The sequence below is a fragment of the Neophocaena asiaeorientalis genome, unplaced genomic scaffold (assembly GCF_003031525.2).
Source record: "Neophocaena asiaeorientalis asiaeorientalis breed wild unplaced genomic scaffold, Neophocaena_asiaeorientalis_V1.1 scaffold91, whole genome shotgun sequence".
NCBI classification, from domain to species: domain Eukaryota; kingdom Metazoa; phylum Chordata; class Mammalia; order Artiodactyla; family Phocoenidae; genus Neophocaena; species Neophocaena asiaeorientalis.
In genome coordinates, this window is record NW_020173198.1 from 10,836,287 (window position 1) to 10,858,702 (window position 22,416).

The 22,416-nt window shown below is 46.7% G+C and overlaps 1 protein-coding gene across 6 annotated transcripts in view; it reads left to right on the top strand.

The window, feature by feature from the left end:
• MYH11 (myosin heavy chain 11) overlaps window positions 1–22,416 on the top strand; it is a 125,813-nt gene that overhangs the window by 18,318 nt on the left and 85,079 nt on the right. For all 6 annotated transcript variants that reach the window (XM_024744265.1, XM_024744270.1, XM_024744266.1 and 3 more), the window contains one exon: window positions 5,730–5,886. In XM_024744265.1, coding sequence (XP_024600033.1) covers window positions 5,730–5,886 — 157 coding nt within the window. The remainder of the gene's footprint in view (window positions 1–5,729; window positions 5,887–22,416) is intronic.

A 22,416-nucleotide genomic window follows, 5' to 3' on the forward strand; every position in this document is an offset into this window, starting at 1 on the left:
TGGATATGGATCTCATCTGCTATGCTCTGACACAAATGTTTGAGCCCAAAATAGAAATCAGGAAAAATGAGGGGCTTATGAAGGTCCCAAGACCCAGACTTTGTTCTGACAGCAGATTAAAAAATGAATCAAATCTTCAAATTCCTGCTACGCTTCTCTGGACAGATTAGATGAAAAACCTTTCAGTCTTGTGACCACACGTCCACTCCTGTCTCGTTCCTTTCTGGTCAGTTTAATCACTTAAATAGAAACCGTTGTCCGTGACAGAGGAGATAAAGGAGGACGGGGTGGAGATGGGGGGCACAGCAAGTTATTCACCCGGCGCGTGATAGCGGAAGGCGCAGCCCTTATTACAGGTGGGTGGCAGGTGATGCTCAGGCAGCTGGCCGTGCCCGACTTTGCCCTTGATAAAGAAGAGAACTTTCCCTTCCATTCTGCAAGGCTCATTTCGAACAAGGCACTTTTGCTCAGGTCCTGGCTGATGTCTTGTCCTCTCGGGTCTAGAAGAGGTAGAAGCCAGAGGGTCCCGTCTCCTAATCTTAGACATGCAGGTTCTTGCCTGAGCTGCCACAGATCATTGATGGCACATGTGGGACGTGCATGTGGCTCTGATCCCTGGTCCAGCACTCTCTTGCTATCTTGGCTGTTGTTGTTGGCTGGCTTCTCTCTGCCTGGGATTTTTCATGACTGCTTAGCAGTCGGCTCTGTCCCTGGTGTTGGGCTGGGAGATGAGACAAGGGTTTCAGGCGCAGGGAACTCAGTGAAGAGATGGGCCTTGCTTGTACTGGCTACCGTCCCAAGTCCCAGCTCTCTGGCGAGAGTGAAGCTCACATCCCACCCTGCGCACGAGGTGACCGAGGCAGAGAGGTGACGAGACTTGCCTGGGGAGGGACCGGATCAGGCTCCCCTGCTTCCCTCTCTGTGGGATGCTGAGAGTCACAGGGCCCAGTCCTCTCCCTGAGGCTGATTGATAACTGAGGGGAGGAAGATAAGGCACACTTGAGCTGGATGCAGATATGTAACATAGATTCTACAACGATGAATGGTTGAAGGAAAGGTGGTAGATACACCATACAATGTAATAACCCTGCTTTAAAACAGAAGGAGATCCTCTGCCATTTGTAACAACATGGATGAACCCGGAGGACATTATGCTGAGTGAAATAAGCCAGAGAGAGGGGAAAATCCCGCAGGATCCCATTTACATGAGAATCTAAAATAGTCAAACTCAGAGAATCAGAGAGTAGAATGGTGGTTGTCAGGGTCTGGCGGGGAGGGGGAAATTCTTATTTATGTATTTATTTGTGGCTTTTTCTTGTGTCTGTTCACAACTATCTAACCACTCAGACTTAAAACACTTTTTTTGAATAGACAACACGTGCAAATAGTAAATAAAATAGTATATAAGGGTATTTTAGGACTTTTCCTTTCAACCCCATTCCTCACCATCTGGTTCCCCTCCTTAGAGAAACCATGGTCACCAGTTCCTTATGTAGCGTTCCAGCAATATTTTATACATATAGAGGCAAATATATGTATATTTGTATACATACATATATATTCCTTTAAAGGGCGGTGTACCATAGTTATTGAGCCAGTCTCCCACTGATGGACATTTAGGTTGTTTCTAGTCTTTTTTGCCCTTTAAAATCAAGGCTGTAGCAGATCACATTCTTGATGGACCAGGTCTTTCTCTAGGATACATGTTCAGAAAGTCATGACATTGCACTACAACCTGGTAAAGAAAGTATGGTTATCCATTGTTTTATAGATGGGGAAGAAGAGGCTCAGGGGTTTGGCCTCTTGCTCAAGTCACACAGGCAATGAGGGCAAGGCTGAGGTTCAACCAGGCCTCTGTGACTTAAAGCCTGCATCTCTTCCACCTTCCCCCACTGTTCCTCATTTCTGCCAGAGGCCTTGGGAGCTCAGGGCTCCATGGCTGACCATATAAAGTGTTAGGGAAAAAGTGGACTCACTTCCTAATACGGTCACAAGAGGGAAACCCTTGGCCTGCAGCTGGGACCTGCTGTGGCACCGGGCCCTGAGATGCCGGCTGGGACACGGGAAGCGGGGATGTTGAAACCTGAACTTGACCAGCTGGAAAGGGGCCCGTGGGGATGGGGAAGCAGAAGCACAATCAAGTGCAGGTGGGCTGGGTCAGGTGAGACCCCAAGTTGGAGCAATGGAGATTGAGACTTGAGATTCTGAAGCCCAGCTTCTGTGTGGGGTGTGCTACTGCCTTCCTAGTCCTTCCTGTAGGGCCACTGTGCCCCGGAAAGATGTGCTGAACTGGACAGAGATTCAGATCTGTCTGGAAGCATGGATTAAGTGCTTGCTGTGTACATAGCACCAGGAGGTGTCCTAGGCAAACAGGAGGAAGGTGATATTTCTCCTTCAGAAGCTGATGATGGAGTTGGGAGAGCCATGCCTTCCTTCCTTCCTCCTTCCCTCACTCCCTCCCTTCTTTCTTTTATTCATTGTATTCAGCAAATACTTACTGAGTGTCTGCTATGTGCCTGGCCCTGTGCTGGGTGCTAGATATACGCTGGTGTGCAGCTTGCAGTCCAGAAGGGCCATTTAGACTGAGCCCTGAAAGAGCAGATGGAAATGGCTCTGGGAAGATCAGGGAGAAGTGTTCCAGGGAGAGAGGACATTCCATGTGAAGTTTCCAAGGTGGCAAGGTTTTCATCATCATGAAACAAAGGGAGCACTGGGTGTTCGCTAACATTTATTGAGCCCCTATTACATACCAGGTACTGTGCTAAATGCTTCACGAGGGCTATCTCACAGCAAACCAATGAAGGAGCTCCTATTACACCTGCCCATTTTGCAGATGAGGATAACTGAGGCTCAGAGAGGCTAAGAGACTTGCCCAGGGACACACAGCCAAGAAGTAGCAGAATGAGAGCTCCAACAATTCCTTGGTAGTCAATCCTATACTCTTAACCACTGCCCTTTACTGCCTCCAGGTCCCTGGAGGGGTGGTTAGGGTTGTAAATGATACATTCTGGAAAGGACATGGCAGTGGCAGTGGGCATGGCCTGAGAGGAGCTGGAGGTGGAGTTGAGGCCTGAAGAGGAGGTAGGGCTTGGTTGGCCTTCATTCAAACGATCGATCGTTTGTTGGGCACTTACTCCATGGAGGCCCCAAGCTGGGGACCAGGACACAGATGAACAAGACACACAGGCCCTGCCCTGGAACAGCTTTGCCACCTGTTCAACGAATGTCTATTGAGCACCTACTATGTGTGGACCAGTGCAAGGCCCCGGGTCACAGAGATGAAGGCAGCACTGCCCCTGCTCCAGGGAAGCTTCGTAATTAACTGACCCCTCAGGCGTTCATTTAGCAGGCATTTAGTGAGCACCCACTGTATACCTGAGCTGGTTAGCACCTTATCTGTTAAGTCTCAGTGCTGGGAGTACCTCCCCACTGAAGTTTCTCTGAGCACCCCCATGTGGGTTAGGGCCCTCTCTTCCTTGCTCCCATAATACGCTGGGCTCCATCCTTGTTCTTATGATGTTATTTTTGAACATCCTTGTCTCCCTTTTGATCTGGGGGCTTTTTGAGGGCAGGAATGATCATTGACTTATTTGTCTCCAGCATCTAACACAGAGCTGGTATACAGTAGGTGCTCAATAAGTGGCTGATGGATGTTTAGATAAGCCTTATGTTGACCTCACTCTTGCCCTTTTTGGGGAGTGGTGAGAACCTGGGGGATTACTCCCTCCCTCCCCCACCAGTCCTGTACCTTTTCAAGAACATCATTCTCCCTGCGCCCGGGCCCAACTCTCATCATCATTGTCCCTTAGCAAATGGTGCCCTGGAGGGAGGCTCCCACTCTTCAACCAGTTGCCAGCATGACTGAAAGCCCTTTGTGGGCAGGACCTTGTGTGTTTTGTCTTCCAGTATAACCCCAGAGCCTTGCACAGTGTTAGGGCACACACTGAATGAATGAATGAATGAATGAATGAGTAAATGAATGAACAAATGATCTACTGTTTCTGTAGGACAGGGATAGGTCCACAGCCTTATGGACAGTGTCCAATCCTCGGAGTGGGCCAAGTTGGAGCTCAGTGCTGCCAGGGTCTTGCTGGGTGACTTTGGTCAAGTGAAAGTGACTTTGATCACTGCTCTGAGTGAAACCCAGTGATGGAATATCTGTTCCTCCTCCTTTAGTCACTTCTCGGGGGAGTTGGAGGGAAGACATGCTTCCTGGCCATCGGAGCCTTGGGCAGCACTGATGTTATTGTTTGGAAAAGCAGTTCCTGTGGGACAGGTTGGTGCCTCCCTCCTGGGCTGTGACCTCAGCCCATGCGAAAGGCCAGCATACAGTAAGAACCAGGACAGCGCCTCCCCCAGGCACAGCACGGCAGGGTGTGCGAGCCTCTTCACGCCCCTTCCCTGTTCTGTTCATTTTCACACGCTCCTCTGTGCTTGGTAGGGCAGGACATTTTTTTTTTTACATCTTTATTGGAGTATAATTGCTTTACAATGGTGCCTTAGTTTCTGCTTTATAACAAAGTGAATCAGCTATACATATACATATAGGACAATTTTTTAAGATTAATTAATTTATTTTTTTGGCTGCGCCATGTGGCTTGCAGAATCTTAGTTCCCCGACCAGGGATTGAACCCAGGCCCCGAGCAGTGGAAGCCCCGAGTCCTAACCACTGGACTGCCAGGGAATTCCTGACTTTTTTTTTTTAATTGTGATAAAATCCATATAATATGGATTCACCATATTCATCAGTTTAAAGGAAACAATTCAGTGGCAGTAATACACTCACTCACAATGTAGTGCTACTATCACCACTGTCTGGTTCCGGAACATTTGTATAACCCCTCAAAGAAACCCATTCCAGCTAGCAGTCACTCCAATTCCCCCGTCTCTGCAGTCCCTGGAAACCAGAGATCTGTTTTCTGTTTCTGTGGATTTGCCTGTTCTGGGCATTTCATATAAATGGAACCATGTGATACATGACCTTCTGTGTCTGACTTCTTTCATTCAGTGTAATGTCTGACTGTGTTGTAACGTGTCAGGACCATTCCTATTTAAGGGCAGCTGTGTTCATCACCATTTTAGAGACAAGGGAGTGTGTGCTTTGTTCATGGTTGAGAGTATGAGCTCTGGGGTTAGCAGTCGCGATTTTAGTTCCGAATTCCCCAGCAGCTGTATGACCTGGTGACAACCTCACTGAGCCTCAGTTTCCTCATCTGTCAAATGGGCAGCAGGGAAATCATAGTATCCCTGTCACAGGGTGGATGTGAGGATTAAAGAAGACGACGACTGTGAAGTGCTTAGCTCAGTGGCCGGCACACAGTAGATGCTCCAGAAGAGGTAGATGTTATTTAAGCCCGCGAGGCTCAGGGAGGTGAAGCAACAGTGGTGAGAGTGGAGCTGGGATCTGAGCGCAGAACTTATAAACTATAACACAGGTGCCCTAGAAATCCAGTCTTGCCCCTTGCTCCTCTTCCCCTGTATCCAGAGTCAGTGATGCCAAGAGGTTCCCACTAGGACTCTGAGCCTCAGTTTCCCCATCTCTAAAATGAGACTCTGAGCGCATCTGTCTAAGGCTGCCACTGTGAGGATGAAGTGAGAAAATGCACACGGTGGTGCTCAGACAGTGCAGGCCGTGGTGGGTGTTCTTATGGCTGGACCCCATGGGCTGTTTGTCCAAGCTCTCGTCCCTGCTGGGTTCTGGAAATAAGATGGGTTCTCTGTTTGGCAGACGTACTCGGGCCTCTTCTGCGTGGTGGTGAACCCCTACAAGCAGCTGCCCATCTACTCGGAGAAGATCATCGACATGTACAAGGGCAAGAAGCGGCACGAGATGCCCCCCCACATCTACGCAATCGCCGACACGGCCTACCGGAGCATGCTGCAAGGTGAGCTGCCCGTGGGTGCATGGAGCTCCTCCTCCTCCAGGGAGCCCACCAGGGCTGCTTACAGTCACTCCCCGGGCCCCTCCTGTCCTGCCTGACTGCAGTTCTCGCCAAGAATGCGGAGTTTGGCAGGCAGCACTGGGCCTCAGGAGGGCTGTGACTGAAAAAGGGAAAAAGCAAACTAAACATCTGTGTTTGCGGCCCGGGAGGGCAAAAGAGGGCAGATAGCTTGGGCAAATATGGGCATGGGCCCGCTCTGGCTTCCGCTCCAGAGCTCGAAAGGGAAGTGGGTGGGGAACAGCCCTGGGGCTGAGCCAATCAGATGTGGATTTGCAACCAGCTGTCACTCACACCCTGCGGGATCCTATGCAAATGTCTTTTCATCTCCAGCCTCAGTTTTCTAATCTGTGAAAAGAGAGTGATAGGATCCATCTCTCAGCTTGTGGTGAAGATTGTAAAACAGGCTTTTCCACACTGAAGACCTTTGCATATTACCTCCATGTTTATGTATTATTGCTATCATTAATAACTTTTACTGAGGTAGAACATACAGTAGAATGCAAAAAGTGTACAAATTCAGTGTCCAGCATAAAATTAATTTTTACATGTCTACAGTTGTTTAATCACCACCCAGACCAAGATGGGAAATAGTTCCAGAAAGTTCCCTCATGCCTCTTCCCATAAATGGAATACCTCCTCGTATAAATGGATCTGGTCTTGAGATACAGGAGTTCTGCCCTCTTTACACTTGGGAAAGGGCAACAGAAAAGAGCTTTGGCAGTTTTGAAGCTGTGCACAATTGTTTTGTGATTTTTAGGTGCGAATAGTCTAGAGGTTGTAAGCTGGCAACTGGTAGGCTGGATCCAGCCCTCAGATAAGTTTGGTTTGGTCACGTGGAGTTTTTTATTTTTATTTTTTTTAACATCTTTATTGGAGTATAATTGCTTTATAATGGTGTGTTAGTTTCTGCTTTATAACAAAGTGAATCAGTTATACATATACATATGTTCCCACATCTTTTCCCTCTTGCGTCTCCCTCCCTCCCTCCCTCCCTATCCCACCCCTCTAGGTGGTCACAAAGCACTGAGCTGATCTCCCTGTGCTATGTGGCTGCTTCCCACTAGCTATCTATTTTACATTTGGTAGTGTATATATATATGTTCATGCCACTCTCTCACTTTGTCACAGCTTACCCTTCCCTCTCCCCATATCCTCAAGTCCGTTCTCTAGTAGGTCTGTGTCTTTATTCCCCTCTTACCCCTAAGTTCTTCATGACCTTTTTTTTTTTCTTAGATTCCATATATATGTGTTAGCATACAGTATTTGTTTTTCTCTTTCTGACTTACTTCACTCTGTATGACAGACTCTAGGTCCATCCACCTCACTACAAATATCTCAATTTCATTTCTTTTTATGGCTGAGTAATATTCCATTGTATATATGTGGCACATCTTCTTTATCCATTCATCCGATGATGGACACTTAGGTTGCTTCCATGTCCTGGCTATTGTAAATAGAGCTGCAATGAACATTTTGGTACACGACTCTTTTTGAATTATGGTTTTCTCAGGGTATATGCCCAGTAGTGGGATTGCTGGGTCGTATGGTAGTTCTATTTTTAGTTTTTTAAGGAACCTCCATACTGTTCTCCACCACATGGAGTTTTAAGGATACCTAAATTAGTTGCCAACTTTTAAAAATTTGGAGATTGTACATAAAAAGCCAGATTTCTAGGTTGTTTTGAAAGTATTGGAATGTCTGGCAACATGTGATCCCACCTGTCAGCTGCCCTTTTAGAGGGGGTATGAGTTCTCCAGTTCCCCAGTTCTCACCTGGCCTGATGCACTTGTTTGTGTTAACTGCCTGGCCCCTGTGTTTGACTTTGCAACCCCTGGAATATCTTCCTCCAGGAATGTTCTGAGTTGGGAATTGAAAGGAGCCCAGTTTTGGAAGCTCCTGAGGGCAGAGATCCAGATGTGCCTAGGAGATATAACCCCCCAAGGTAGAGGGGCTCAGGTATAAGTTCCCCAAAGGTTACTGACAGGGTTAGCCAAACCCCACAGGTGTGACTCAAGCTGGACCACTCCAGACGAGAGACTACCATTACCTCCAAAGACCAGAATATGGAGCCTTGCAAAGAGGGTTGTGGAGATAAAATCTCAGGTTTTAAAGTGATGACTCTTGGAGTTAGGTATGTGTTTTTGTGAAAAAAAATCATTTGTGGTCTCCCTTCATGGAAAAGTATAAAATGGTGGTTCAAACACCTCTTTGCGAAGCTGAACATCACAAAGCTACAGTGCTTGTATCATTTGGGGTGCTTTTGCTTGCGAGAAACATAGCAACCAATTAAAGTTGCTTAAACAACGGGAATTTATTACCTCACATAGCAAATAGTCTGAAGGTTGATGATTTCAGGCTTAGCTAATTCAGCAGCTCAAAACCAGACTTTTTTGGAATTTTCTTGGCTACTTCCTTATGGTCACAAGATGGCAGCCATAGCTCCAGGCATCACATCCTCATGTGATAATATCCAAAAGCATGAAGGACGTGGAGGGTTAGGTTTTTTTCCTATGTCTCTTTTTTATCAGAGAGGAAAACCTTTTCCAGAAGCTTCTCAGCAGGCATCCCTTATGCCTGATTGGCTAAAACTTGGTCACATGCCAACCTCTAAACCAATCATTGGCAAAGAGGACTGGAACATTTATGATTGGTTTGGACTATTCCTGGTTCTTTCCTGGAGCTGAGGGAGCTCCCACTAAGCACATTTTATCTGAATACCAGAATGAAAGAAAATTTCATTAGCAAAGAGAAAGAGGGGAGTGACAGTGAAGCACTGCCATAGTGCTCTTAAAATATATATGTGTAACTTTAAAAAAAACTTGAATCTTATATATTGATTCTAGAAAAAGTAAAACATATATTTAAGCAAAAGAGAATATACCAGCACCATAATTCTATCACCCAGAGATCACCACCATTAACATTTTGCTATGAAACCTTCATACACTAACTGAGCTGGATGGCATGAAATGAAGGACATTTTGACTATCTGAAAATAATTGGTTCCAGAAAAAAATCACTTAAAACAGGCACTGTAGATTAAGGGGGAAGGGGGCTTGACGGACTTGAAAAATGACACTGCAAATTATGAACACAGACTTATTTATTTTACGTGTAATAGGAATTTGGTGGTAATTTCAACTAGATGCTAATTCTTAGATTGAGTATAAAATTAATTCATTTTTTTGCCTTAAGTTTTTTTTTGGACAGAACCATGTGAGAGCATAAGACACCATTCTCATGTCATGCTTGATTTCTGCAGTGTAGGGTAAGAGGATAATTTTTGCATACTTATTGGAGAGATCACCACTTTTGCCACGGGCTTTTACTTATTTGGCGTTTAGCACAGTGCCTCAAAGCCCCTGTTATGTTACTTTTCCCGATGACTCTCTGATATTTGGTTGTGAATTGATCTGACTTTCTGTGGCCTTTCAGAGGGCATGGACATGTGACATTGCACCTTCAGGGAAATCAACAGTTTTGCAGAGCTGCCACTTCGTTGTGTTTGTATCAAGACAATGGATGTTGACACCCAGTAGTTGGCAAGGTGAAGCCTTTGAGTCGGAGGGCAACAGTGATGCAGACCAGAGAAAGATGTTTCAGTGGGGTCTGATTTCCTAAATAGTCGTCTCATTGAAGAATATTTTTGTGTTGTGATAACTTTCATCTCTCTAGACAACTTCCCATCCATGGGGCAATGTTATACTCTATACCGGGACCCCTGGGGCTGATAACATTTCATTCCTTTTAGGCTCTATGTTTTAACACAGAATTATATACTGAAATATAAAATTACTTAGAAATTTCAGGGTCTTCCCTGGTGGCACAGTGGTTAAGAATCCGCCTGCCAATGCAGGGGACACGGGTTCATTCCCTGGTCCGGGAAGGTCCCACATGCCACGGAGCAACTAAGCCCTGCACCACAACTACTGAGCCTGCGCTCTAGAGCCTGCGAGCCACTACTAAGCACTCGTGCCACAGCTACTGAAGCCTGCACACCTAGGGCCCCTGCTCCGCAACAAGGAGAAGCCACCGCAATGAGGATCCCGCGCACCACAACGAAGAGCAGCCCGCACTCGCCGCAACTAGAGAAAGCTCACGCACAGCAACGAAGACCCAACACAGCCAAAAACAAATAAATTAATTAATTTTAAAAAATAAAATTTGAAATTTCAAACCTCAAGAGAAAATGACAGCCATGAGCTCACAGAACCATAAAAGATAAGCTCTTTTTAGATTAAATGTTAATCAACAGCTGCTACGTATGTATTCCTTTTGGCCTTACCTGGTGCCTCCTGGCAAATTAGTTATGATAGACTCCAATGGAAAAAAATCCCTCCCCCCCAAGAAAAAATCAAGGAGAAAAATATAGGTTTGGGAAAAATAATTTTTTTTCTTTAGAAAGTGGGAATTTGGTTTCTGTGAAGGAACATGTGGGCTCGGTTTGTGACTCTATTGGTGAATGTTGCTATCCCAGGCTGTGTACAGTCATTTGGCTTGAATCATGCTGGACTTTCTGTCTTGGAGGTGTCAAGCTAGCAGCTGTGGCCTCCTCCTCAAGTCCTCTGTGGAACAGGCTGGAGTGTGAAGAGGTGGGGTTGGGAAGGGGTGGAGAACACGTTCACTGAATACAGAATGAAATGTTTAAAATATGTGACGTAGATGCTTAAGTTCCCGAGGACCCCTAAACTCCATAAAACCCACAAACTCCATCCTTGTCTGCCTGCTCATCACTGAATCTCTGGCATGTTTGCTGGTGCCTGGCGTGGAGTAGCTGCTCCGTTAATATTTGTGATGAATGAAGGAAGAACTCTTAGAGTTGTTTAAAGAAAAGAACCAACCAGGGTCAGGATGGGGGCGAGGGTTGTCTTAGAGGGATGGGGAGTTACAAGCCTTGATGGCTTACTAAGAGGGGAAAGGGGATCTGGGGTGGCGTTCTGGCTGAGAATAGTAACAGGGGAGTTGGGAATATGGTAGGGGATTTCTAAGACATAATTTACTGACTACCCCCTCCTCAAAGGAAGCCAAGCCCCTGGGGAAGAAGAGAATGGGAGAAGTAGGCATTTAAAGATGCAGCTTGTATATGTGTATGTGTACATGATGGCGTGTTTACATTTCCCAATTTTTTTCTTTTTTTTGGAGAGATGATAGATTAAATTCAAAAGCTGAAAATTCTCACCTTTCAACCCTTGTGCACTAGATGCCTAATTTCCCTCCCCAGAGATAACCGTGGTTTCTAGTTTATTAGATGTTCTCCTAGAGATACTTTCTGCACATGTGTGCAGATACATATCTATTTCCCTCTCCCCAAGATTTCCCCACAAATAGTAACATTCCATATGCACCGTTCTATAGGCTGCTAGAGTATTACATGCCTAAAGGGATTCTTTGTTCCTTTTTTCCATTTTTAGTTTTTATTTTTAGTGACGGTATATGTGAAGATGATTCAGAGTCAATTCCTCAAGGCTTATTAAGGAAAATAGCCCTCCTTTGTTGCTTCTCTACTTTCCTCTTCTCCAGGGGTATCCATTATCAACCCTTTAACTGATTTTTGGATAGTTACCTCTGTAATCACTAAAAAACTTGAGTATATTGCTCATATCTTAATTTTTCCCCTGTTTTAGTCAATAGCCTATTGACTTTTCTTTTTTTTTTTTTTTTTTCGGTACACGGGCCTCTCACTGTTGTGGCCTCTCCTGTTGCGGAGCACAGGCTCTGGACGCGCAGGCTCAGCGGCCATGGCTCACGGGCCCAGCCACTCCGCAGCATGTGGGATCTTCCCGGACTGGGGCACAAACCCGTGTTCCCTGCATCGGCAGGCGGACTCTCAACCACTGCGCCACCAGGGAAGCCCTAGCCTATTGACTTTTCATCATGGAACATGAGGATTTAGCTCAGTCACTCCTTTGCTTTGCGCCTCCTGTCTCCTCCCAGCACACGTGCATTTGCGCCCTATCTCATAGAATCCCAACATAGTTTTGTATTAACTTTGATGAAAACTATATTCAGAGTTTACATTATTATGACTGTGTAGATGCTATTCACAGCTGAGCTCTGCACTGTCTTGTGATTGCTTTTCCGGTACAATTATTCTTTTCCCTGGAGTTAGTAATTGCCTTTTTTTCCCCAACTTGATTATCTATGTACTTAATCACTAATTCTACCCCAAATTTTCCTTCAAAATATGTTAATCTCCTTCTAATATGTCTAGCTATGTGTTCAAGATCCTATTGATAGCTTCTCCATGAAGGTGATCGCTACTGGAGTCTTCTGACCTGCCCTGGCTACCTTCTATGACTGGTAGCTGACATTTGGGATCTTCTTTATCATTCTTGGAATACCCTTCAATGCTCTCATGGTGGATTCCTTGTTTCCTAGTTTCCAGGTCTTCTTCCTTGATTTACTCCCTGTTTAAATGGAACACTTTCTCTAGTAGCTTCTCAAGAAAGGATGTATGTGAGGCAAATTGAGATCTTGCATATCTGAAAGTCTTGATGCTTCTCTAATATTTAAGGGCAATTTAGCTGGTTTTAAATTTTTAAGCAAGAAATAGTTTTCTTTCAGAAGTTTTAAGGCATTGCTTCATTAGCTTTGAGATTGTTTCATTTTTGAGGAGATAAAAGCCAATCTGGGGCTTCCCTGGTGGCTCAGTGGTTGAGAGTCCGCCTGCCGATGCAGGGGACACGGGTTCGTGCCCCGATCCGGGAAGATCCCACATGCCGCGGAGCGGCTGGGCCCATGAGCCATGGCCGCTGAGCCTGCGCGTCTGGAGTCTGTGCTCCGCAACGGGAGAGGCCCACAACAGTGAGAGGCCCGCGTAAAAAAAAAAAAAAAAAAAAACCCGATCTGATTCTTGATCCTTTGTGTATGACCAGTTTTTTCTCCTTCTCTGGAAGCTTTTTTTTTTTTTTTTTTCCCTGACTCTTCTTTATCCCCCTGTTTATGATGGTGGAATCTGGCATGTGTCTGTTTTCACCCATTGTGCTGGAGACTGAGTGGACCCTCATAATCTATAAACTCACGTCCTTAAATTCTGGGAAATTTTTGTGAATTACGTCCTTAATGATTTCTTTCTCTTTGTATTCTCTCTCCTGTTTTTTTTCTAGATGTTTTCTTATTTCCATAATGGAATTCCTAGATTGTTTTTATGATTTTCATCTTTCTCGTCTCATTTATATTCTGGGCAGTTACCTCAACTTTATCTTATGAACCTTCCATTGAGTTTTCAATTACTGCTTTCATTAAAAAAAAAAAAATTCCAAGAGCTTTGTTTTGTTTCCTGAATGTTTCTTTCTTATAACATTCTTTTTTCCATGTATGTCCCTTTTCTTGGAGGGTACTTTTCTACAGGTAGGTCTCTGTTTCCTCCAAGAGGCATATTTTCTTTTTTATTTGTTTTAATTTATGTTTGTCTTATTAGTGGCTTTCTTCAGATGCTCGGTGAATTACTGGCTGTCCATTCATCTGGGATGCTTTAATGCATGGGCACCAAACAGTTGATGGCAGCTCCGTGCTTGCAGGAGGAGCTTGCTCATGATGGGCCTGGCTATGGGCGGGTGAAGCTGGGCTGCTCCATTGGGGCACTTCTGCTATATCTTTCAGGCTTTTTTCTTGGGCTGATGAGATTCTTCCGAGAAGACTTGTGCAATCTTCTGCCTGGAGGAGAAATATCTGTCTACCATCATTTTGAGGGTCTAGTTGAGAAGAGGCTGAGGGTTTCAAACTGTGGGATCAAACTTGCGTGTTATTCTCCTGCTGTCAGTATGGTCCCTGGTGTCCCCCAAGACAGAGACCCTCTATTTCTTCATCTCCAGAGAATAAATCTGCCCCCCTTCTGTGGGTTGTGGGAAGGGCAGTCACTTGACTGCAGGGGTGTAGAAGGTATCTGGAGTATCTAGCAGCTTCTCAAACAGACATTCGATCAGTCCTTGTGGGGGTTTTTTCCCCTCTACCCACTTCCCAAGGCCCTGGGGGCTGCCAATTACTGAGGTTTGGGGCTGGAGGCAGGGGGCTGTGCTTCTCCACTTTCCCCACCACCAGCTTAGACTTCTCTCCTGGGACTGTCATCACTCATACTGTTTGCTGGCTTCCCAGGTTGTGCTGCTGTTCTCTCCTCTCCTGTTCATTTGAACGGCTTCATGTGTTTTTGAAAAACCCCTTTACTGTCACTTTAGTACGGTTTGGGGAGGAAGAAACGCTAAATACCTGTGTTCAACCCACTATCTTTTTTTAGCATCTTTATTGGAGTATAATTGCTTTACAATGGTGTGTTAATTTCTGCTGTATCACAGAGTGAATCAGCTATACATACATATATCCCCATATCCCCTCCCTCTTGCATCACCCTCCCACCCTCCCTATCCCACCCCTCTAGGTGGTCACAAAGCACTAGAGTGTTCTGCCTATGTTTTCCTCTAAGAGTTTAATAGTGTCTGGTCTTACATTTAGGTCTTTAATCCATTTTTGGTTTAGTTTTGTGTATGGTGTTAGAGAGTGTTCTAATTTCATTCTTTTACATGTAGCTGTCCAGTTTTCCCAGCACCACTTATTGAAGAGGCTGTCTTTTCTCCATTGTATATTCTTGCCTCCTTTATCAAAGATAAGGTGACCATATGTGCGTGGGTTTATCTCTGGGCTTTCTATCCTGTTCCATTGATCTATATTTCTGTTTTTGTGGCAGTACCATACTGTCTTGATTACTGTAGCTTTGTAGTATAGTCTGAAGTCTAGGAGCCTGATTCCTCCAGCTCCCTTTTTCTTTCTCAAGATTGCTTTGGCTATTCAGGGTCTTTTGTGTTTCCATACAAATTGTGTGATTTTTTGTTCTAGTTCTGTGAAAAATGCCAGTGGTATTTTGATAGGGATTGCATTGAATCTGTAGATTGCTTTGGGTAGTATAGTCATTTTCACAATTCAACCCACTATCTTTTGATGGAAATTCTCTCACACCTTCTTTTCCAAAGAAGCAATAATGGTGATAGTGGATTTTTATTGTGTGCTTCCTATATGCACAGGGCTTTCCAGGAATAATCTCCATTCATCCTTCCCACAAACCCACAAGGGAGACAGGATCAGATTAGAACCTTTAAATTAAGCCCTGAAACTATTACAGTGCCCACACATGTAATCCATAATAAAAAGAACACTAAACTATAAAGTAATGAAAGCCAACAAAGTTTTAAGTTTTCCCATGACATTTACTATGATAGTTTTTAAGACATAGCAAATATTGACTCATTTGAAATGTTCTTTATTTTTACCTTCCTCCCTTCCTTTGCTTGTGGACCTACGTTTACGTGACTGGTCAGATAATCCAACCCTGGAGGCAGGTGCTATTTTTAGCCCCATTTTATTGCTGGGGAAACTGAGGCTCAGGGAGGTGAAGAACTTGACACATGAGTATCACAGTGGATTTGAACTTGGTTTATCAGACTGCAAAGCCCAGGGCTTGCTGGACAAGTGGGTGATGCTGAGCTGCTGCACAGGCCCATCCTGCCCCATGGAAGGCTGTTTGCTCCTGCAGGGCTGTCTCCTTATATCTCAGGGGGTTAGTGTTGAGGACCCAGCACTTGGGAAGCTGATGTTAGTGACTTCAGCAAATTAGCATGAGTGTGGGGAAAGCATCACCAAAGCTTTCCTGACAAAATCCACTTTGGATCTCCCACCGCCCCTCTGTGGGTCCCTGGGGTGAGGGACAGCGTGAAAGGCAGATGAGATTTCATTCTGAGGATGAGAGGAACCGTCAGGATCTGTCACTGGAAGTGTTGTGTCCTCACCTAATTAGCACCAAATGGCCACTCTCAGGGGATTAAAGAAAAAAACAACAGCTACAGACCTTTATCAGCCCAGGCTCTTGGCTGAACCCTCTTCAGGCTGCGGAGAGGTCTGTGGGAGTGGAGTGATCCAAACTCCGCTCTCTGCTTTGCAAGTTCCCACACTCAGTCTGAACCCTCTGTCCATGGCCGGCAGGCACTGGGGGGCTGGCTCGTGCTCCCCCAACTCCCAAGGGGCTCCCCTGTACGCTCAGCAGAGACAGGAAGGGCAGTGATGTGCATTGGGCTCACTGCCCCGTAGATCCTGCCTCCCTTGGCCGTTGCCGGTCCCCTGCAGGACAGCCTCCCCGTTTGACAGACTGAAGAAACTGAGGCTCAGAGCACCGAGTGGCTTGGCCCCCGAGCTGAGTGTCAAACCTGGCAACGTCACCTTTTGCCACCCTAGAAACATTCTCTGAGGCAGTATGGTAGATAGTGTAGTGCTGTTACCCCCATTTAACAGATGAGGAAACTGAGGCCCCCAAAGGCTAAAGGACTGGCTTAGGCCTTATAATTAGAAAGGGTTGAACTTGGCCTGATACCCTGTCCTCCTGGGACAGAATCACTGCCGTCTGTAACCACTTCACTGGCTCACTGTTGTAGAGGACAGAGAGGATAGAGTGGTAATGATAAAAAAGCTAATAGTAATAGCACTTATTATGCTTTTGAATGGGCTTTGGGTATTTTTAAGCTCTTTGTGTGTCCAGTCTCATTTATTTTCACATCCTTGGAATGTGTGGGTTTTTATCCCTTCCTGGTGAGGAAACTGATGCTCTGAGTTGCCTAAGAGGTGGAGCCGGGAAGTAATTCCAAGTCATTTTGCTCTTGAGACTGTGTTCCTGTGACACATCCCCAGGGAGGGGACCGGTTGCATGCTTCTCTGCCTCTTAGAGACTCTGCTGCCGCTCTCTGCTCAGCATCTGGCCTGGTGGTGTGAGGGATGCTGGCAGCTCCATCTGTCTGGCCCCGTCTGGTTGGCCCTCTGAGGTATCATGAGAAGATCACGTTCTTAGGTAGGAAATGAGGAAGAAGGATCATCTGATTCTGATGAGCATTTTACGGACTGTCCATGGTGTCTCACACAGATGGGAAAGAGCTAAGGAGAATTAAATTTTTGAAATAAGCAGTAAATATTGAGTTGGAGAAGCAGATATGCTTAAGGGAGTGGATTTGGGAAGTTCTGGCTGCCACTTGGTGATGGTGTGTTCCTCTTGGGCTATGCATGCTCCAGCCTCCTGGCTCTGTGTCCTCCCAGCCTCAGAGAGAATCTAGCTCCATGTTCCCTTTTTTGTCCAAAAGTATTGATTGAGGCCTCACTGTGGGGAGGCTTGTGGTGGGGGACACAGTCTACTGAGGGGTGCAGATGTTAATCAAATCCAACCACAACTACATGTGTTGTCGGGAAGGTCAAGGGAGCTGTGAGGTGGACCCTGGGACCTGTCCCAGGCTGGGAGGGCAGAGGAGGCCTCCTTACAAGGTGACATGTGGGCCTAAGGGAGCTGATGGGACACACGAGGCTGTGGGGCTGGAGCAGAGAGGAGGACACAGAAAGTGGAGGTGGGAGCTGCGGCCCAGGAGGCCACCGGGAGGATATCGATCTTTGGGTACCCACGCCCCCTTAGCTGGCCAGTTCCACTATTAAAGATGCCAGAGCTTCATGCGGGTCTGGAAGAGTCCTGCTGGGGTCCAGCACAAGCTCTCAGAGTACCTCTGCCCACCGAGAATCTCTTCCTCCCCACGCTGCTGGGGGGAGGAGGGTGGAGAGAGGAAAGCCTGGACTTACAGAGCAGAGGTTTAGGGAGTCACTTTGGAGCAGGTTCAAATCCCAGCTCTGCCAAGGCGCCCACTTCTCTGTGCCTCAGTTTCCTCATTTGTCCCATGAGGAGACACCTATCCCGGTGGTTGTGAGGGTTGATTTGGACAGTGCCTGGGGAGTACAGCACCAGGCAGGCAAGTGCAGGGCCTGAGCTGTCCCCTGGCTGGGCCCAGGGTGGAGGCCCAGCACTGACCTTTGGTCTGGAACCCTCCGCATCCACCTTTGTGGGTGGCATTAGGGAGGGAGCCACATTTCAGCACTTGGTGGAGCCCAGGTCCTTCCCTGGTGGGGGGGGAGCGGTGACCCTGCGGGGACCTGGGTTTGGCCACCTCCCTCTCCATGGGTCCCACAGCAGCCTGGCGCGGGAGGGAGGAAGAGAAGCTGCCAGCCCGGGCTGCTGTCAGGCCCAGCTCGGTTTTCTCCTTTTATGGTCAGCCTGCAGGCCTCTGGCTCCCCAGCCAGAAACCCCGAGCTGGTGTCGGGATCAGGCCGAAATAGCTGGTCTGTGGGGAGCTGGATGTCTCCTGGGAGACTCAGGCCTGGTGCAGGGGAGACAGCAGGGAGCCCTTTCTGTCCTTGGAAAGCTCCCCTGCACACCTGCTCATCCAAGGCCAGACCCCCAGGCCTGGGAGAAGGAGGGAAGACAGGCACGTTTGGGGCTGGGGTGTGAGATGAGGCAGACCCCAGGGCTCCGGGCCGGACAGCTCAGCCAGGCGCAGGCGGTGCTGGGATGCAGGCTCCAGCCCTGCCATCTCTGCTCTTGTGCTGTGCTCTTTCCCATCTCTGACTTCCTGTGGCCCAGGCCCTCTGCTTGGGATGCTCTGCCTCCTTGGTTCCTTTTCCCCTGTGGATTCCTACACATCCTTCTCTGTGTGGCTCAGCTGTTCTGTGGCTCAGTTGTCTGTCTCTCGGGGAGCGTTAAAACAGCCCTTCTGTAGCACTTCTGACATATACCCATTGTGGCATTTGCCCACATCTTGCAGTCCATTCTTTGCCCATCTGACCCCCACACTGGATCATAAGCCTCTCAAAAGCGAAGACTAAGTAGGTCTTAGTAAACTTTGTGTTTCCAGTGCCTGACACATAGTACGGGCCCTGGACTTGTTTGCTGAGTGAATATGTGAATAAAGGAAGAAGCGCTGACTGTGGCTTCAATCTAAATTGCCTTTCTGAGAGAGAGAGAGAGATTGAGAGAGAGAAAAAATGATTGGTTGAGACTGATTCAAATCAACAAGCATTTCCTGAGTACCTACTATGTGTCAAACATGGTCCCTGCCCCCCTGGATCAGGCACAGCCCTTGGACCTCGGGAATTCATGGGCCAGTAGGAGAAGCGTTAAAGCAGTTTTGTCAAGTAAGCAAATAAATAAATAAATAATTTCAGGTGATGAAATTATACAGTTATTTTTCCCCCCTAAGGAGAAGATAAAACAGGATGATGGGATCAAGAGAAACTGAGGGGGCTTCCCTGGTGGCGCAGTGGTTGGGAGTCTGCCTGCCGATGCAGGGGACACGGGTTCATGCCCCGGTCCGGGAGGGTCCCACATGCCACGGAGCGGCTGGGCCTGTGGGCCATGGCCGCTGGGCCTGCGCGTCCAGAGCCTGTGCTCCCCAGCAGGAGAGGCCATGGCAGTGAGAGGCCCGTGTACCACAAAAAAAAAAAAAAGGAGAGAGAGAAACTGAGGGAGTGGCTCTGAATGCATGGTGGTCAGAGGTGGCTCCATCTGAGGATGTGATATTTGAACTTGGATTTGAAAGGTGAGAAGGAGCTGGCCACATCAAGAACCAGGGAAGAGCTTTAGAGGCAGAAGGAGGAGGCAGTGCAAAGGCCCTGAGGCAGGAATGAGCACGATGTGCTAGGGAAGTGCCAAGAAGGCTGGTGTGGCTGGGGTGTAAGTGGGGGAGGGAAGTAACCAGATGAGGTTGAGAAGCAGCAGGAGCCTCCCCATAGACTATTACAAGCCCATTTAATATCAGCAACAAAGACTGTATGACATGGTCAACACTTATAGTCAAATGTTAAATGAAAAGGACTAGAAAATCATGCCGTCGAATGGCATCAATTGTGTAAATCACTCTAAACCGCTATAAAAAATAATGAAAAGGAGATATATCCAAATATTAACCATCACAGGGTAGGGGGATTTTGTCTTTGCCAAACTTTCTGCAGTTGTTGTGTACTAATTTTGTAATCCAAATAAAAAATTAATAACTTATTTAAGAAAAAAACAGTTTTGTAACTGTTGAAAAATGAATAGATCTGTATGATGTTTAAGGAATCAGATCTCTTGATTTAGAGGTGGTGTAAAACTAACATTGTTTTTTAAAAAACTTTTATTGTGGTGTCATTTATATGCCATAAATCAATCCATTTTGATATGCAATTCACCAGTTATTGGTGAATTTACAAGGTTATGCAGCCATCACCACAATCTAAGTTTATCTTTCTATCATCCCAGAAAGAAATCTTGTGCCCACTTGTGGCCTCTTATAGTGACTCCCCCATTCCCACTCCCAGTTCCACCCCATCACTACCTACTTTCTGTCTCCATAGATTTACCTCTTCTGGATATTTAGTAGAAATGGAGTGAATGACACAACATGTGGTATTTTGTGACTGACTTCTTTTACCTAGCATAATGTCTTCAAGGTTCATCCCTGTTGTAGCCTGTATCAGTGCTTCATTCCTTTTTATGGCTCAGTAATACTCTATTGTATAGATAGACCACATTTTGTTTATCCATTTACCAGTTGGACATTTGTATTGTTTCTACTCTTTGGTAAAGTAGCATAATTTTTACTAAGATGAAAAAGAAATATTCTGCCTGTCATATTAAGGGAAAATGGTCCATTATCATTCCAAATAATCCTTTTCTCCTAAAAAGTATTGAGGTGAAACAATGATCATGGTGAGGTTAAGTGCTACGATGGAGGGAATCTTTGGACTATGGGAGCCAGGGTCAACACTAGAACAGGTGGTACCTTTATAGAATTAGAAAAAGGTACCCTTTTCTCAAGGCATCTTTCTTCCGTCCGCTGAAAGATGGTTGTAATAAATATACAAATCTACAGTGACCAGTGTGAATGGTTCTCCCTTAGAGTTATGCAGTGTACAACTCATACCACTGTCCATGGCAGCCCTGGGGGTGATGTAGAGTAGAAAGGCCCCCACCTTAGCTCTAGGGAGGTATGGAGTCAGAAAAAGTATCATAGAGGAGGTGACTCTCAGGGTGACATTTCAAGAATGGATTAGGGTATATACCCCAAAGAATTGAAAACAGGTGCTCAAAAACTTGTACTTGAACGTTCATAGCACCACTGTTCACAATAGCCAAAAGCTAGGAACAACCCAAACACCCATCAACAGATGAGTGGAACCATAAATGTGGTCTATCTATACATTGGAGTACTATTCAGCCATAAAAAAGAATGAAGTTCTGATACATGTTACAACGGGGGTGAACCTCAAAAACATCATGCTAAGTGAGAGAAGCCAGACACAAAAGGTCACATATTGTACAATTGTATTTGTGTGAAATGTCCACAATAAGCAAATCCATAGAGGCAGACAGCGGATTGGTGGTTGCCAGGGGTTATGGGGAGTGGGGGATGGAGAGTGACTGTTTAAGGGATATGAGGTTTTATTTGGGACTGATAGAAATGTTTTGAAACTAGACAGAAGTGTGAGTTGCATGACATTGTGAACGTACTACATGCCACTGAATTGTTCACTTTTCCATGGTTAAATTTATGTGGTGTGAATTTCACCTAAAAGGGAAAAAAAAGAGAAAAAGAGAATGGATTAGGCGGGTAGAAAAGTGATGAAGATGGTGCTCCGGGCAGAAGAAACAGTGTGTGCAAAGCTTGAGGGGGAAACTGCTTTGCACATTGAGAGAACTCTGCTCTCTCGTGTCAGACACGATCTCAAGCTCAGGGAAGGAATCATCTAGGAAGCCCAGGGAAGTTGGTCTCCTGGGCTCCGCATGGGTCAGCAAGCAGCACCCACGCTGAGCCCTCCTGCCCATAACCAACCAGGGCACAGTTAGCTTCCCACGCTTGGAGCCGGTGTGTTTCCGATGGGAATGTCCCAGGCCGGAGGTCTCCTGGCAGCGCCCAGCATGGATCCGCCCCAGCAGCTGCCCAGCCTTTCCCTGGAGCCTGCTCCCTCTCCTGGGGACCTGGGAGGAGAGGCCTCAGGACAGGCATCTGACCCTATAAATCTCTCGTCCTCTGGATGTAGGTTTCCCAAGGCTGCTGGGAAAGACTGCCTGTCTCCCTGTAGCAGATAGATGGAGATAGCCCGTCTGTCTGTCCATCTCAAAATCACTCCTTAAAATAGTGCACGCTCGGGCTTCCCTGGTGGCGCAGAGGTTGAGAGTCCGCCTGCCGATGCAGGGGACGCGGGTTCGTGCCCTGGTCCGGGAAGATCCCACATGCCGTGGAGCGGCTGGGCCCATGAGCCATGGCCGCTGAGCCTGCGCGTCCGGAGCCTGTGCTCCACAACAGGAGAGGCCACAACAGTGAGAGGCCCGTGTACCGCAAAAAAAAAAAAAAAAAAAAAATAGTGCAGGCTCTGGGCCAGCCCCAGCGGGTCCTCTCTCTGCTTGGGTGCTGATCACAGGGTGCTGGCTCCTCCATGTCTTGCCTTTCTGCCCCTTCCTGAATCCGTTTTGAACTGGTTTCCTAGTTTGCTCTGGTCCTCAGCAGACTTCTCCCTCCAGGTGGAAGTTGGAGGCACAGGCATCCATATTCCCTCGATTCCAGTCCAAGGAGCTGGGGGTTGTACCAGCACAGGGTACCTCCCTCCACAAATTTCTTGTGATGCTGACCTCTGTCTCTCTCCAGA